This window comes from Notechis scutatus, chromosome 4 (genome assembly GCF_049901735.1).
Source record: "Notechis scutatus isolate UNSWTSFEM ecotype Mainland chromosome 4, rNotScu1.2, whole genome shotgun sequence".
Classification (NCBI taxonomy): Eukaryota; Metazoa; Chordata; class Lepidosauria; order Squamata; family Elapidae; genus Notechis; species Notechis scutatus.
The window spans coordinates 43,162,446-43,178,750 of NC_142012.1; the positions used below are offsets into that span (position 1 = coordinate 43,162,446).

At 36.5% G+C, this 16,305-nt stretch overlaps 1 protein-coding gene, 1 long non-coding RNA gene and 1 pseudogene across 3 annotated transcripts in view; 2 read left to right on the forward strand and 1 right to left on the reverse strand.

Moving 5' to 3' along the window:
• Positions 1-11,834, reverse strand: part of WWC2 (WW and C2 domain containing 2) — a 160,221-nt gene extending 148,387 nt beyond the window's left edge. The window contains exon 1 of one of the 2 annotated variants that reach the window (XM_026667186.2): positions 11,326-11,834. In XM_026667186.2, coding sequence (XP_026522971.2) covers positions 11,326-11,456 — 131 coding nt within the window. In that variant the 5' untranslated portion in view covers positions 11,457-11,834. The remainder of the gene's footprint in view (positions 1-11,325) is intronic. The other variant, XM_087963263.1, reaches the window with a different exon arrangement.
• On the forward strand, positions 11,296-15,292 carry LOC148130717 (uncharacterized). Its single transcript, XR_015749248.1, has 2 exons — positions 11,296-11,419; positions 12,226-15,292. It is a non-coding gene; the product is annotated as an uncharacterized LOC148130717 (long non-coding RNA).
• On the forward strand, positions 11,991-12,082 carry LOC113411901 (small nucleolar RNA U3; annotated as a pseudogene).
• Positions 15,293-16,305: the final 1,013 nt, after the last annotated feature.

The following is a 16,305-nucleotide window of genomic DNA, read 5'->3' on the forward strand; positions in this document are numbered from 1 at the left end:
ATGGAGAAATTAGACAATACAGTTAAACCCACAGAATTGAGTATTTATATTTTCACATTCCTATGTTGCCTATTCTGCCAGTCTAGACAGCTTACATTATATAAAATTTAAGGCATATGCTGTCAACTCATAAAATATTTCTGTGGTCTTTTAGAATTGCCAACAGAAAGGGAGGGAGGAGCAGTGCAACAACTTGCAAACTGAAACTGCATTCCATAAATGTTTTCAAAGATAGTAACTAGGTGACTGAAGTTTCTGCTGCACAAAATTCTAACTGGAGATATGGATGTGTCCCGTTGGAGAATATGAATTATGATACACCCAGGGGGGTGGGGGAAAACCTGGGTCTAGGGTGACAACAAATGATGTGTCTCAGCGTTGGCTACACCCAGGCAATGCCTCACCTTTTAAATCCCAATAAATCCTTTTGAAGTTTTGGAAGTTTGGCTCAAGACTCATGATTTAAATGGGGTTAAGTGCCAGAATCCTGACATATACTGTATAAAAATATGAAAACCTGTAACAATAAGCTACCACTAGGTAAGAATGCCTGAATCTTCTCTGAAAGACTAAATTTATTTTTTTCTGTAAAGGAAAAATACTGCAATGGTTGATGCATGATCTATGAGAGGGAACTTCTTTTACTTTTCACTTCCTGTAAAAAAAAATTCATAATAAGTTTTATATAATGTGTTAAGACATAGCTAGAATGCTTTGAGCCTAAGACACACATCTCAGATAGGATCACCCATCCCAACAATATCATGAACTAAGGACCTAATAGCTACATTGAAGGAATAGACCATTTCTTGAGCTGGGGGATTTTATACACAAGTTGCTCTTGCAAAGAAACTACAGCAGAAGAAGCTCAGGGGCAAAGAAGCACCAGCAAGTTGCATCAGTATTAGAGTTACGAGATCTGGGCTGCAAAAAAAATCCAGATAAATGTTAAATATCAACAAGTTTTCAGTATTCCTTCAATGCAATTTGCTCTATACTAGTCTGTATGCACTGAGGCTGGCTGCTGCTTCCCATCACTCGTTCTGCACTCTATAGATGCATGCCAACCATGCAACAGACCACGACTAGGTTTACTTTGTTTAAGACTGAATTTTTTTTTTAGGTTTACAGGATGTTTGTCCTCAATCACCACAAGACATTTGCAGCAGTACAGTTGCAAAGCTTGAATACAGGTATTCATTTTATATTATTTATTATACCCTTTTCCAACAGTGACCACAGCATGATTGACTTTTGTCTCAACGTATGTCCACACAAAAATCAACACGATGATGTGATCCCCAATTATAACTTCAAAAAAGGCAACTATGATCTTATAGACAACGATCTCTCATCCCTTGATTGGCAATTTCTATTCACTGGATGCAATACTGTTGAAGACCATTACAACATATTTTTATTTGAAGTCAAAAGAGTCATCAAACTATATGTACCAATAACAACTCCAAAAACCAGAAAAAAACAGATTACCCATAACAATAAGGAAGCTTCAATCCAAAAAGAGATCACTTTGGCGGAAAAACAAATCTGGTCACGTTGCCAACTTCAAAAGCTGATACAAAAATTTATGCCACCAGATAAAGACTGAATGCACCAATTATCACATTAAACAAGAGGAAAACCTACGCACCAATTCCACCCGCGCTTTCTACAATTTTGTAAACAACAAACTAAAAGACTCAAGGTCCATCCCACCCCTGAAAGGACCTAATGGTAAAGACTGCAGTGACGACACTATTAAAGCCAACCTCTTTAACACATTCTTTGGCTCAGTATTTGTAAACAGCAATGGATCATGCCCAGTATTTCCTAGTCGAACCACAGACAACTACAATGATCTAATACATATCAATTTTACAGTAGACAATGTTGAAAAAGCACTACGCAATCTAAAACCATCTCTATCTATTGGACCGGATGGAATATGTGCCTACTTCTTAAAAAGGCTATCCACTGCCATAGCAGAACCTCTAAGCATAATCTTCGAAAAAAATTTCAGGACTAGCTCCTTGCCAAAACTATGGTCACAAGCCACAGTCATCCCCATCTTCAAAAAGGGAAACCCCAGCCTAGTTGAAAATTACAAACCAAAGTCTTTATGCTGCATCACCTGTGAAGTCATGGAATCAATTATTTAAAAAATCCATTATCCTCCACTTAGAGACAAACAACCTACTCTCTAATAAACAATTTGGTTTCAGAAAAAAACTATCCTGCAATCTGCAACTCTTACACTGCAAAAACATATGGACTACACAACTCGATCAGGGCAGAGCAATAGACACAAACTACATAGACTTCTGTAAAGCCTTTGATTCAGTGGTACACGACAAACTACTCCTAAAACTAAAATCTTATGGTATCTCTGGATACCTGCATAACTGGATAGAAGCATTTCTGTCAGACAACAAATGGTCAAAATTGGGAGCGTCTTATCAAATTCTGTACCTGTCAACAGTGGTGTCCCCCAAGGCAGTGTTCTAGGACCAACTCTCTTCATACTCTACATAAATGACCTCTGTGACCATATTAAGAGCAACTGCGTTCTTTTCGCTGACGATGTAAAGTTATTCAACACCACAGACAATACTGCTACCCTTCAAAAAGACCTCGACTATGTATCAGAATGGTCAAACAAATGGCAACTTCAAATCTCAACAAACAAATGCTCTGTCTTACATATTGGCAAAACAATCAGAAAATAAAATACAGACTGAATAGTCAAGACCTTGTTGATGATCCAAACTCTGTAAAGGATCTCGGAGTACTCATCTCTAATGACCTAAGTGCTAGAGCCCACTGTAATTACATAGCCAAAAAGGCATTAAGAGTTGTTAACCTAATCTTACGTAGCTTTTTCTCTGGTAATTTTACACTAATAACTAGAGCATACAAAACATTTGCGAGACCAATACTCGAATACAGCTCATCAGTCTGGAACCCACATTACGTATCTGATATTAACACAGTTGAGAAAGTCCAGAAATATTTCACAAGAATAGTTCTCCACTCCTCTACTTGTTGCAGAATACCTTATGCCACCAGGCTTGAAATTCTAGACCTAGAAAACCTAGAACTACGCCGCCTTCAGTCCGATCTTAGTATATAAAATCATACATTGCAATGTCCTACCTGTCAATGAATACTTCAGCTTCAACTATAACAATACAAGAGCAAACAATAGATACAAACTCAAGGTTAATCGCACCAAACTTGATTGCAGGAAATACGATTTCAGCAACAGAGTGGTCAATGTCTGGAATACTCTACCTGACTCTGTGGTTTCTTCCCCAAACCCCAAAAACTTTAACCTTAGACTTTCTACTATTGACCTCACCCCTTTCCTAAGAGGTCTGTAGGGGGCGTGCATAAGCGCACTAACGTGCCTACCAGCCCTGTCCTATTCTTTTATTTTTATTATATGTATCCATGTATTCATAACTATGTTTTTACTAATACCCATTATCTTGTAAGCAATTGACAAACCAAATAAAATAAAAATAAAATAAATTATTATATTTATATTTCCTCCTCCTAACAAAAAGTTTTTTTTAATTTCACACAAATAATTAGATGTACATAGTGTTGATCAATGTATTTTGTCCTCAGAATACATAAGCAAAGAAATTGTCTAAATTACTGAACAGATGATTATAGCTCCTTGATTCTAGAAAGATTTTCAAGATTTTCAAGAAAAACAGCAAACAAAAAAGAGCAAATAAAATAACTAGCTATACAATTGAAAGCGCTTGCATTCGACACATATACCCTTACCCATTTCACACATATCTCATGGATTACACATTTTGCACGTCTTCTCAGGACTCCTTTACATCTCTTGTTTTATAACCTAAAAGTGTTATATTCTGACCAGCTAGTTTTCTTTAGCTTTGTCATGCTGCAAAAAGTGTCATAATATTGGGTTCACTCACAAGTGCCTCAACTTACAACCACAATAATTTACGATTGGAAATCCAAGTTCCAATTGCGGTCATAAGTCAGAACTATCTATCTGTATATTTGCATTTATATTCTTATCTGCCCAATAAATAACTACTTTGGCTTTTTATGAGTAAATCAAAAGAACTGCACCACAGTTGGCTTCAACTCATCAAAATTATTAAATTAAATATGACCAACACTTATAATGTTAAAGACTGGCAATATCAAGAAGACATGTTTTTCTTGAAGCTAAAGTAGCTGAATTACATAGTAGTACTACAGGAGGGTTTTAAACAAATAGTTAATCATGTCATTCACAAAGTTTTAATGGGAGCTATCCTAATCCTAATGAATAATGTACACCCTGCAACAGAATTATGGATTTCCCTTTTAAGAAAAGTGCATGACCATAAATCATGATACTAAATTGCATGTTTGCTTTAGAACTGAAGTTTTGTACTATAAGTAACTCAAGTGAAAAAGAGCAGCATACCATCTTTTTATAATTCCATTATTGTTACTATGAATTATTAAACTATTTCTCTCTTTTCTCAACACTGATAAAATCTATTTCATACATCACTCTGAGCTCTTACAAGTTATTCTTCCTGAACACTAACAGACTGCTGCTTTGAGAAAAACAAGAAACCTTGAACACTGCATGAAAGGAACCAAATTGACAATCCCCAAAGCAAGGAGATGCTATTTACAGATAACAATATACCCAATTATGTTAGGTGATTTTTGTACAGGTTATCAGAATGTATTGCATTCAGTTTCTAGTTCCCAAGATTACAGGAAAAAACTACCAAAAAAATGCTTATCCCCCAATTACTTAGAATATATTGCCCCAAAGTATATGCCAGTGTTTCTCAGACTTAACTTACAAGAGGGAGAGATTTCAATTTCCAGAGGGTTGTCATGCCCTTGGTAGAGGTAGTGGAGGAAGCTGGGGAAGGGCAGAAGCCAGCTGGGCAGTCAGAGGAAGAACCAGGCCTATCCCCTCTGCATCCTAGGACATGCAGGGAGGAATGGAGAAGGCAACAGCTTGGCTTATGCGAGAGGAAGCGGCCATGATCCTCCTCATTGGTTGCAACTGGGGAGACTAACTATATAAGAGAGATGATTACAACACAGCATTGCCAGAAGCAAAGCGTGTTTTATTTTGGGCTGAAGTTATCCTGGTTGGCGTCCTTCCAACACACTGTGCCTTGTTATCTCCTTGAATTTGGTAATTACTTATCCTGGTCCCTTGTGAAAATTTCATCATTGTAGTTTGTTTGGTTTTTATTTCATCTTTATCTGCTCATTAAGTTCAGACTGTATTGCTTTCTTTTGAAGACTATTTTTGAGTATGTTTTATCTCCAACTGAGAATAATTGAACAGTGGGGCCAAGTTGGAGGCTTTAAAGGACATTTATTTACATTTTCGATTTTGTTACGTTTGTATTACACTCTGGGTCATCACAAGGGTAGAGGCTGGGGGGTTGAAGTCCACCTACCTTGAAGTTGCCAAATTTGAGAAACATAATTTCAACCTTAGAATCAACCGCTGTGCAAAATATCCTTTTTGTAACCCTCATGTTTCTTATACCGAAGTATAAAGGCTCAGTTTATGATTGATGTCATTCTGGTTGAAGAACAGATCATCACAAAAGAGCTTGGAATGTCTGTTATTGATACTACTTCATTTGCAGGTTTAATTGATTCTGTGGTTTGTTTTTTATAACTTTATTAAGGTTTTTGAAAGCATTAAAAAATAACTAACCAAAAGCTAACAGTCAAGAAAGAGACCAGAAAGGGAGTCAGAATATAGAGAGAAATAGCAGATAGAAATGCAAAAAAATAAAAAAATATAGAAAAAAACCCCAAAGATTTCCCCCAAAAAGAATGACTGCTTTTTTAGCAGGTATAATAAATCATGAGCTCAACTCTTGCTGTTGAATATCCAGAATGCTACTTCTTTACAAACAACATCTATTTTGACTATTTATTCAAAGAACAACAAAAAGAGATATCTAAATTTGTTTGGCAAGGTAAAAAAACAAAACAAACAAGAGCTAAGTATATAGTTCCAGTTATGTTAAGGAAAGAGATTTAGCCTTATCAGATTTAAGTGTGTTTTGTGGTTTGCTGCTTAGTTTGGTTAAAAGTTTGGGAGATGCTGAGAGATGGAAGATATTGGATTTGGAAGGGCATGACTAGAAATTTGGAGGCATGCCTATTTATGCTATCACAAGGTTAAAATTAATGTAAATTTTACAAATAATTTTATTAGAATGTGAAATAAACATAAACCTAGAATATTTCCCAAAATACCTTGCGGCTATTCTCATAAGAAACATTATAGAACAGAAATGGTAAGTAATCAGAAATAGCTAAAATGTAATGATTTGCTAGAATACTCACCAGATGCATTTAAAATAAAATCAAGAGAAGATTTGATATCAGGAGGATTTAAATGTCAGTGGTTTACATATATGTAACTCTCAGAAAGATTTAAACTTGATAATTTATGGTTTTGAATATGATATAATTATCTTTGATATTTAGTTACATACCAAAAATCACTATCTTATTGCTAAAGCATATACATTTGAGACTGCAAACATAGCCTGAATAAGTTAAATAGAGCATGATGAAGCTAAACATTTTGGATATAATGAACAAATGAAGCAAAGGGAAAATATATGAACAAAGGGGGTAAAATTTACAGTATGTTACAATCCGAAAGACAATTATAAAAAAACGATGTATAGACAGTATTTATCATCAGACAGATTGTAGAAAATGTATAATGGGACTTCTATGTTGGAAAATCTAAGTGTCAAGATGGGAATTTCCACCACCTTTAGTGAACTTGTAAAAAAGCTTCCCCCACCCCACCCCGCTTGACTACTGCAATACCTGCTAATTGGGGCTGCACCTGAAGATCACACAGAAACTTCAACTGGTCCAGAATGCGGCAGCATGAGCAAGTTGCACAGGTTGGTGGTTTGATTCCAGGTAATTCCAGATAAAGCCTTATGTGGCACAGGCAATGATTACATGAGGGAGTGCCTGTCAAATCTACTTGACTAATTTGATTCTGCAGGGCTGGTGTACTCCAGGTTTCTTCAGTTAAACATACTCTAGAACAGGGGTGTCCAACCTTGGCAACTTTAAGACTTGTGGACTTCAACTCCAGCAAAGCTGGCTGAGGAATTCTGGAAGTTGAAGTCCATAAGTCTTAAAGTTGCCAAGGTTGGACACCCCTGCTCTAGAAATTCAGACTCTAGAAATCTGCCTTGTCTATAGCAGCACTTGCCCTCTGGAGCAAGTTGTTTAGAACAGCCACAAGGACCTGGCACTTCACCCAGGCCTTTAGAAAGAGAAAATAAGACTTCATTGTGCATGCCATATTTTTTCTTTTACCTCCTACACTTGTTGATTTGATTGTAATTTTTTATTGTTGTGAGCCACCAGGAGACACTGAGTAAAGTGGCATACAAGTTTTAATATTGCAACACATGGGGGTCAAAAATTAATTATAGATACGTATTTCTGGAACAGTTGATTTTATTAAGACCATTATGAACTTGTTGCATTGCAAATGACTACATTTCTGTTATATGAAGTGTGGAATATTTAACTTTCTATTGAAAATGGCTCAGATTTATGCCAAATATTATATTGCAATAGGGCCATCAATGCAACCTGAACATCCCATCATAAAAGCAGTTCTAGCAATGAAAACAAGTACTTTTTTTAAAAAGAAGATGATTTAGGGTGGATCTGGTCTTTATTATAGCAGCTCCAGACATCAAGACAGGTAGTCCTCAATTTATTACCTTAATTGGGTCTGAAATTTTCATAATAAATAACTGGAATCATAAAACAAGTTGGACCTGATTTTCTGATAATTTTTATGGTGATTGTTAAGTGAGTCATGTTGTTAAATGACTCACATGGTCATTAAGTGAATCCAGGTACCTCAATGAACTTTTTTTGCTTAAAGTTGGCAAAAAAAAGTTGCAGACTGTGATCACTGGCCATAAGATGCTGCAATCTGTCATAAATGTGAGTCAGTTGCCAAGCACCACTATTATAATCATGTGGTCATGGGGCTAGTTTGACTGTTTGAAGTGCAAGTACAGGTCATTTGTCACGTTTTTCAAGGCTATCATAACTTTGAACCATCATTAAACGCATGTCTGTAAGCTGAAAACTACTTGCATACATTCCAATTACAGGTTCTGGGCCTCATAAAATCAATTGAGTGGCTTAGATGCCCTATTCTATACAATAAGGTTTAAAACATACATAAAAATAAAATAAGTAACAGACAATTCATAATTCCAATAAACAAACCCAATTCAAACCAAAGGCACAATCAATTCATCTACCCCAAGGTACAATTCTTAGGAGGAATGCTATTTCAAAGAACAGGAACAGCACCTGAAATGTCCCATCTTCAAATCCCTGAAGGTTACTTTACCTGGGTGAAGAGGTTCTAAGAAACCTTTTTTACCTGGTATTTTGGATGGACATAAATAATTGGAACAAAGCAATTCCAAAGATATGTAGGTCGTAAGCTACAATAGCCATAGTTTTAAAAGTGAAATAAGCACTTTGAATTTATTTCAAAGCAAACTGTAACCAATGCAGTTCTAGCATCAGTGTAGCTTATAACCAAATCACAATGTATCCATAATAATACAAGCTGCTGCAACAGTATTGTTTCCACTTGGTTTATAAAGCAGCCTCAGATAGAATGATTATAATTCAAATGACACTAGTGTGAATAAGACTGCATCTAAAACTATGCCAACTATGATCAAATATACCCGTGCATAAGGGTTGAAAGTAGATTCTTTACTTCTGTGTAATCATACAAAACAAACCTGGTATACATTTGTGTATATTTTATTGGGAGTAAGTCACTTGATAACATAATAAGATTTAATTTCAAAGTTAGAATTAAAATAAAAAGTTCACCTGTTAAATACTGTATATTATCAGAGAATAAGAATCAAACTATGTATATATTGAATTCAGATAAAAGGGAATTACCTATTTTTCCTTCTTTTTGTACATAATTTTGTCTGAAGTCAAGACCTATACATTAGTTATCGATTATCTCAAGTACCAAGTACAACCTCTTTCTGTTTGTTTTGTAACAGTGAGTAAAGAGATTGACAGGCATTAATAGAGTTACTCCAAACACTGTCTCCTACGCTATTTAAACAAGGACTTCACTTCATTAGCTTTTCTGAAAGAAAATACAGTCAAGCTAAGGACTGAAAATGTCTCAAGCCTTCTGAAATAAGGACATTAATGAAATAGTAGTTATTTCAAGCCTCATTATCACAAAATATAAGTTATATGTCTTTCCTTTATTGAAAAAAAAAGGTTATAGAGTTGCATTTGTAGTAATCTAGATGAAAAGAAAAACCAAACGTAGGATTAGTTGTAGTCACATTTTAGGAGAGCCAACATAACAAATCAGTATTTAATTTTAGTCTGAATATCAAGAAATCTGAATGTACCTAATATACTATATTTGTTTTCAGAAAAAAATATGCTTAGCCTATAAAAAGTTATAAGATCAGCTAAAATGAAACAATTGAAAATGTAGAATGTTAAAATACCAAGCATGTGTTTACTTGAATACCCAATCATGTCAAGGATTGCTCCTATTCTGTTTAAGAAGTTCTTCTAAGTTTTCAGAAACAATATAGTGTAAATTTTCATATCAACATATATAAATATAAATCAATTTTATTAATCCATTCATCAGGGAGGAAGTTTTGACACTGCAACCAAGGCATATAACAACTTTCAGTATAGAAGCACATGACTCTGATACTATCAGAAATGTTACAGCTATCCTTTCTTATTTCAACCAGGAAATTTAAAACAAGTCTTGCATTAATCATTCAGCATGATTTGTGACATAAATTTCTAATGGCTTTTATTAGTTAAGCGATACTGGATTTTATTAGTTTAATAAAGATAAGCAGCACGTCTGAAAAGTGATTGAAGAATTATGTATGTTAATGATTACAGTATATATCAGAGCAATATTTTCCTTAATTTAAGTAATCTTAGATTTCAGTATCACTTAATTGTGATGGTAGCAATTAAAAGAAAATTACTTTCTTCATAAAAAGTATTAAATATGAGACATTCTATTGTAAAATTAATACAGACTTTCCTGTCTATTTTTAAAGAAATGTTTAAACTTCCTCTATTATCTTAATAAATCTCTCTTCTTATAATCTAAGGAGACCAAGAGATATAAAAGGATTCAGTTGAGGCCTACTTTTAAAAACTCAAGTGCCAGGCCTGATTAGATTTCTCTCAATTTCTTTACAAGGGCTTTACCTTTGAAAAGGATAAGATGGTACAAATCTGAGGCTCAAAACAAGGTAACATACTTTTGTCTGGAATAAGCCAGGTTTTCAGAAAAATGAAAATGTTAAAACCCATTCCAGATAAAATCTTCAGTTCCAAAAATAGATGAGCAAATTGACTAACTAATTTAACCCTTTTAATTGTGTACCTAAAGGATTTGTTAAATATATTTTACCTTTTCACCAGGAAGATGTTTTATATTCTAGCCAAACTTTCAAAACCCAGAATGCCAATATCTCTGAAGATTCAGCATCTTTTTTCTTTGTGTAGTAGTATGTAAAGAGAAAACTATGTTTAAAAATCCTCTGACTCGACCCACTTCTTTTAATAGCCACAGAGAGACATTGCCAAGTGCTTCTGTGAAAATTAAATATTCTTTAAAAGAAAAACAATTGTTTTTTTAAAATCCCACAACTTCACTTAGGAGTTTTATAAAAAGAGAAAACCTCAGTTTCAGTTCTATAGGCAAATCATAGTCTAGTGGGAAACATTTCAACATATACTCATTTTTTAAAAAAATCTGCATTGACCAATTGATTCCAGTCACAAGAAAGAGAATGTTCACCGGAGTTCTTGCTTTTTCTTACGACTCTTTTTCTCACTTTGCAACCTACAGTCACTTTTCCTCTCTGTCTCCAATACACACCCTTGCCAGACAACGGCATGCCAGAAATACACAAACTTGCTACCACCTTCCTCTCCTTCCAAGATAATGCTGGGGCGGAAGGGAACACTTCCCCTTTTCTTCCTTGCGGGTTGTTGTTGTTGTTATCATTATCTTTATTATGTAAGCATGTGAGGCTCTTACACCGGGGAGGGCACGAGAGAGGCGGGGGAAAAACAAACCCAACTCCTCCTAAAGTTAGGAGGACAAATGCGCCTGACGCCAATTTCCCCCTCCCCCCCCCCGGTGTTCAACCCCCTCCTCTTCGCGCACTGGGATTTGGAGAGGCGATCTACACCCACCTGTCTCTAGGGTCGATCCAGCTGGTCTGCTTGGTGTTGTGGTCGATGTAGAAGACTTTCCCGTCGTAATCCCTCGCCTCCTCCCAACCGTCGGGTAAGGGCAATTGCCCATTCCCCATTTTTCTAGGCATGGTCGAAGTCGGGGTATAGCTGCTCCATAGGGACAACAAACAAGAAAGAAAAGGAGGGAAGCGGGAAAAGACGCCCCCTCCTTCCCCTGGAGCTCTGGGCGGGTGGAGGGAGGCAGAATCGTGCAATGGGCCAGGAAACTCTCCTGAGTTTCAGTCCACCATGTCTGGACGGCGCCTCCGCCTTCGGGCCTTATTTCGTATTGGCAGCAAGGGGGTCAGGGGCTCCAGGCTAAGACGAGGCGCTGCTTATGCTCGGGGGAGGGGAGAACCGGCTCAGTCCCGGGCGGCGGCAGCAGCAGCAGCCCCTCATTAGCATGAGATTAGCATCCATCTCATCTGCATGCACATTCCTGGCGGGTGCATTCCTGAGCGTTAACCCTCTCCGTGCCACTCCGCTACTCGACGGAAAGACTTGGAAGAGCCCCCGTCCTGCAAGAATGCGCTGCGCGGGGAGGAAGAGGCACGCGCGAGCACGCACATCCCCCCCGGGGGGGAGTGGGGCGTGGGGGGAACTAGGAGTGGGACAGATTAGAAGAGACTATACTTTCAGGGATCATTTCTATAGTATCCAACTAGAGAAATGCACTCGAAAGTGATCGGCTGAGACGGAAGGAGAGGCGAACTGAGCAGCGCAAGTTCCAGTAACTTTTTTAAAAGTCGCTTGAAAAAAAAAGGGGGGGGGAAAGGACCGTAAGTTCCAAAAGAGGGAAAAGGTGAGGCGTGCGCAACTTTTTTTTTCAAAATAAACAATGTATCTCTCTCATTCTAGAGTTTTTCCGTAGATTTGATGGTGAAAATCTAATAATTCTCGGCTCCGATGATTATTATTTTTCCCACGTAACCCTGTGATTGTAGTCGTGCGTGCGTGCTTTCCTGTGAATTTCAGCACCTAAGGATTGACAGTTTCTACTTTCCAGAAGACTTCATGTTTTCCCAAGTTGCTGCCGCAATAGTGAAATATCCACAGATCACCCTGAAACCAGAACTGGGAAAACTGTTTTTCTTCACAGTAATGTCTTTACTTTATATTATTTTTGTTTAAGGACAGGGCAGTGTCTGTATACATTTATAGATGTACTCTCAGCAAAGCAACATATTTCAACGTAAAGCTTAGCTTTAATAGGAAGACAAAGTTAGTAGTCCGGTAACAAACAGGTGGAATTCAGTACTTAATAGACTGCATCACCCAGCTTGGCATTCCCCAGGTGTGTTGCGGTGCAATTTTCACAACTTTAATTTGGGTCTTCATGCTGGGAGTTGTGACCTCTACACATCTGCTGAAGTTTTGATAGAAGGAGAGCAATAGACATTCATATCTTGGGATAAGCCATATTGAATGAACATTGACATATTGCCAATATGCCTAGTGTTAATACTACTAGATCACAAGTTGTAGCTCACTGGTGGATATAAATAATGGAAAGCACAGAGGGGGAAAAAATAGTACCCTTAGTTCCGGGAAATCCTGTCTGTGAACAAATAGAAATCCCATAGTACTTCATTTCAAAAGTAGCAATTACTTCAAAAATCAGACACCAATTGAGAACGCACACTCAAAATTTCCACAAACCTGTATGCTCATTCACTGTTATGATTCTTCTACTCCATTCTTAGGAAATTTGAGAATAGCTAGAACAACATACTATAGCCTAGTTTTCTGTAATTTTCCATACAATTTACTCATTCAATTTATTTTTAAAACCCCTTTAAAAGTTATCCATTTTAACATCCATGCTTGTGTATATCCCAGATTATATTTAATCAAATATACAAAAAGCTATTCAGGTTTTCTTAATATTTTGTGATAATATCTACCCATTCTCCATATAATAGTCTAGGCTACAATTCTTCCCAAAATCTGTACACACAAATGATAAGGACTGATATGGCATATAAATGAGATTATTGCGTGCCAGATTTTAACAGTTAAAAACGCCTGCTTTTACCACAGAGCTCCATTTTCTATAATAAGAAAAAAGTGAAAGTAGCTGCCTTACTTTGGAGCTACAAATCTTAGTACTCAATACTGCAAAGATAGGTAAATTGTAGTTATTTTAATGATAACAATTTATATGACTGTTTTCTTTACATTACCCAAATTTAAAGTTTATTTCTGCTCAGGACTATTACATCTGGCCTGCAAGAATGCCAAATGCAGAAAAAAAATGTTGTTGCCATATATGTTGCAGGTCAACACTGATCATTCTATTCCTGCCTTCTCTATTACTTGCTTTTTAAACCCCCTTTCCTTTTATTAACGCATAGTACTGAAATTAATAGTTAAAAAGCAGACCCTGTCAGTTAAAGAATTCTGACTGGTGGGGTCCAGGAAAAGAATCTTCTCCACCGTTGCCCCTGCCCTTTGGAATATTTTTCGCAGATGTGAAGAGGGATCCCAATCTCCTGGTGGTTTGGAAATATCTGAAGACCTGGTTTTGCCTACTCACCTGTGGCCCACAGAGGAGCATATGCAGCCATAGGGCTGGTTAGTTCCCTGAAGCCACTCCCTAGCTTTTTATTTTTAATTATTTTATTCTTGTTTACAACTGCCTTTCCCTATAATATTTATATACAATGTAGATTTTTACACCTATTTGTACATTGCACAGATTTACTCTATGAGTGAGTTTATTGGTTTTTAAGTGCAATATATAAATATAAATAAAAATACAAGGAATGAAGGTAAAGCAAAGGATGGCAAAGAAAAACGATATAACACTGATCTTTCACATATTTATTGATAGTTTATCATGCTGTTATAGTATCATTATACTGTTACAGATATACATAAATACATAACTAGAATTGTGAGAAGTGAAGGCAAAGACTGGGAAATAGTGAGCTAAAGAATTACAGGCAAGAAATTAAAAAAGGGAAACCTAGCTAAACATGGTCTATACTGATACTGTTCAGTGTATTCCCCATAACTTGCATTTTTGTAAGCCATTCTTGCTTATAGGGATACCCATAGAGAGAGGTTAAAAAAGTCAATGAGGCAGCACACCCCTTTTTATATATATCATAATGCAAGTAGAAAATTTATGTGAATGTCAGTCATGTGGGCATAGTCACACTTATTAATAGTGTATGAGGATGCTCTTGTTTACTTTCATCTTGTCCATACAGCCATTTTGTATATTTCTCTTTCTTACTTTTCTTTCTTTCCATGCTCTGTCTAAGTATGACTTCCTTCTAATTCCCCTCCTTCCTCTTTATGAATTATTTCTTCGTACATTTTTTGTAATTTGGTCCTCATTCATTCTGTGTGACCTTTGACCTCACATTTGAATTCAATCTACACTTGTGCATCAATCATTCTTCATCCTATCTCTTCATTAATATATTCCTTGATTTATTTACTACATACACCCCATTCCACTGTGTTCAGATTAATTTTTTGTTTATCCTATCACACACAGCTTTCACTTCCACATAACAAAGTGGGCAGAATCAAATAAAAGACATTTTCACTTCTTTTAATATACATTATATCTTGTCAAGTAATCATTGTCACGTTTTCCTAATCAATATGATGTCAAAATTATCAAATGTATGTTAAATTATTATGGCACAAGTTTTGCATCTTTCATACCTGCATCATGATATCATGTTTTATGACATCACAATCCATATTTCATCATTTGCTACTCCCCCAAAGCCTATGCACATTAGAATACAAACTATTTACTGTCTTTCTATCAATATCTGATCATTTGTCCATCTATTTTTAATAAGTCTATTAATCAATATCTTGTTCTATTTTTTTATCACCACTCTAAACAGAGAAAAATACAAGGAAACAATGGATAATAATAAATATATTAAATAATATACTGAAGCTTTTTTTATTTAACTGATGTGTTCCAATAATGTATCAGCATTCTCCATCTTATTTCTGAAACAAATCAGGTAATATAGTTTCCTTTCTTTTCTTCAATATGATCAGTCATGCACAAATTGTTTTCAATAATCTGTGTAATCTTATCAAAAGTTCCCAATTTCTACTTTTTGCCTTTTGCACTTGTGTCAGAAGCACTGAGGCACTGGGTTGAAAAGATTAGCTGGTGACATCATCATTTTCCCAGATGATATTCAGTTGGGGGCTCTTTTCATGTCGACAGGAGCTAGAGCAAAGGATGAGAGCTCACCTTGCCCCATGACAGCACTAGGGTCTCAAGCGCAGGCTTGCTAACCTTCAATCCAATGTTCTAACGAGAAGAGCCACTGTACTTTTTACTTTTTCTCTTAATAAAGAACAAATTAGCTATAGCCCAAAAATATAGGTATAGCAATGTTCTTTATATAAGAGATTTTATCTTTTTTTTTTTCTTCAAATAGTGCAATGAAGTAATTTCCTCTTTTCTTAGAAATAAGGATATTGCTCAGGAGTGAAGATTTTTATTATCAGGATGGGGTTTTTTCCCAATCTTATGGTACACACTGCCTTATTGAAGTTTGCTAGGGATCCACTAATCTTCCAGTTAGAGCTGAAGTGATTGAAATGGACCAGATGGATCAACAAATGGGGCTTTACATTTTGTTCAGTGCAACACAGAGGTGGTATTCAGCAGGTTCTGACCAGTTCTAGGAAACCTCTGACTGGCCCCATCTATTCTCTGCCTCCCGAGTCCCAGCTGATTGTCTGGGTCTTCTTTTGTTGCCCTGCACAGGAGAATGGAGCTGGAAAGCAGGTTAGTGGGGTGGGGAGGGAATGGGATTTTGCAGTAACCTTCCCTTGGAGTGGGATGGGAATGGAGATTTTACAGTATCCTTCCCCTGCCATGCCCACCAAGCCATGCCCACCAAGCAACACCATGCCCATCAAGCCACACCCACAGAACTGGTAGTA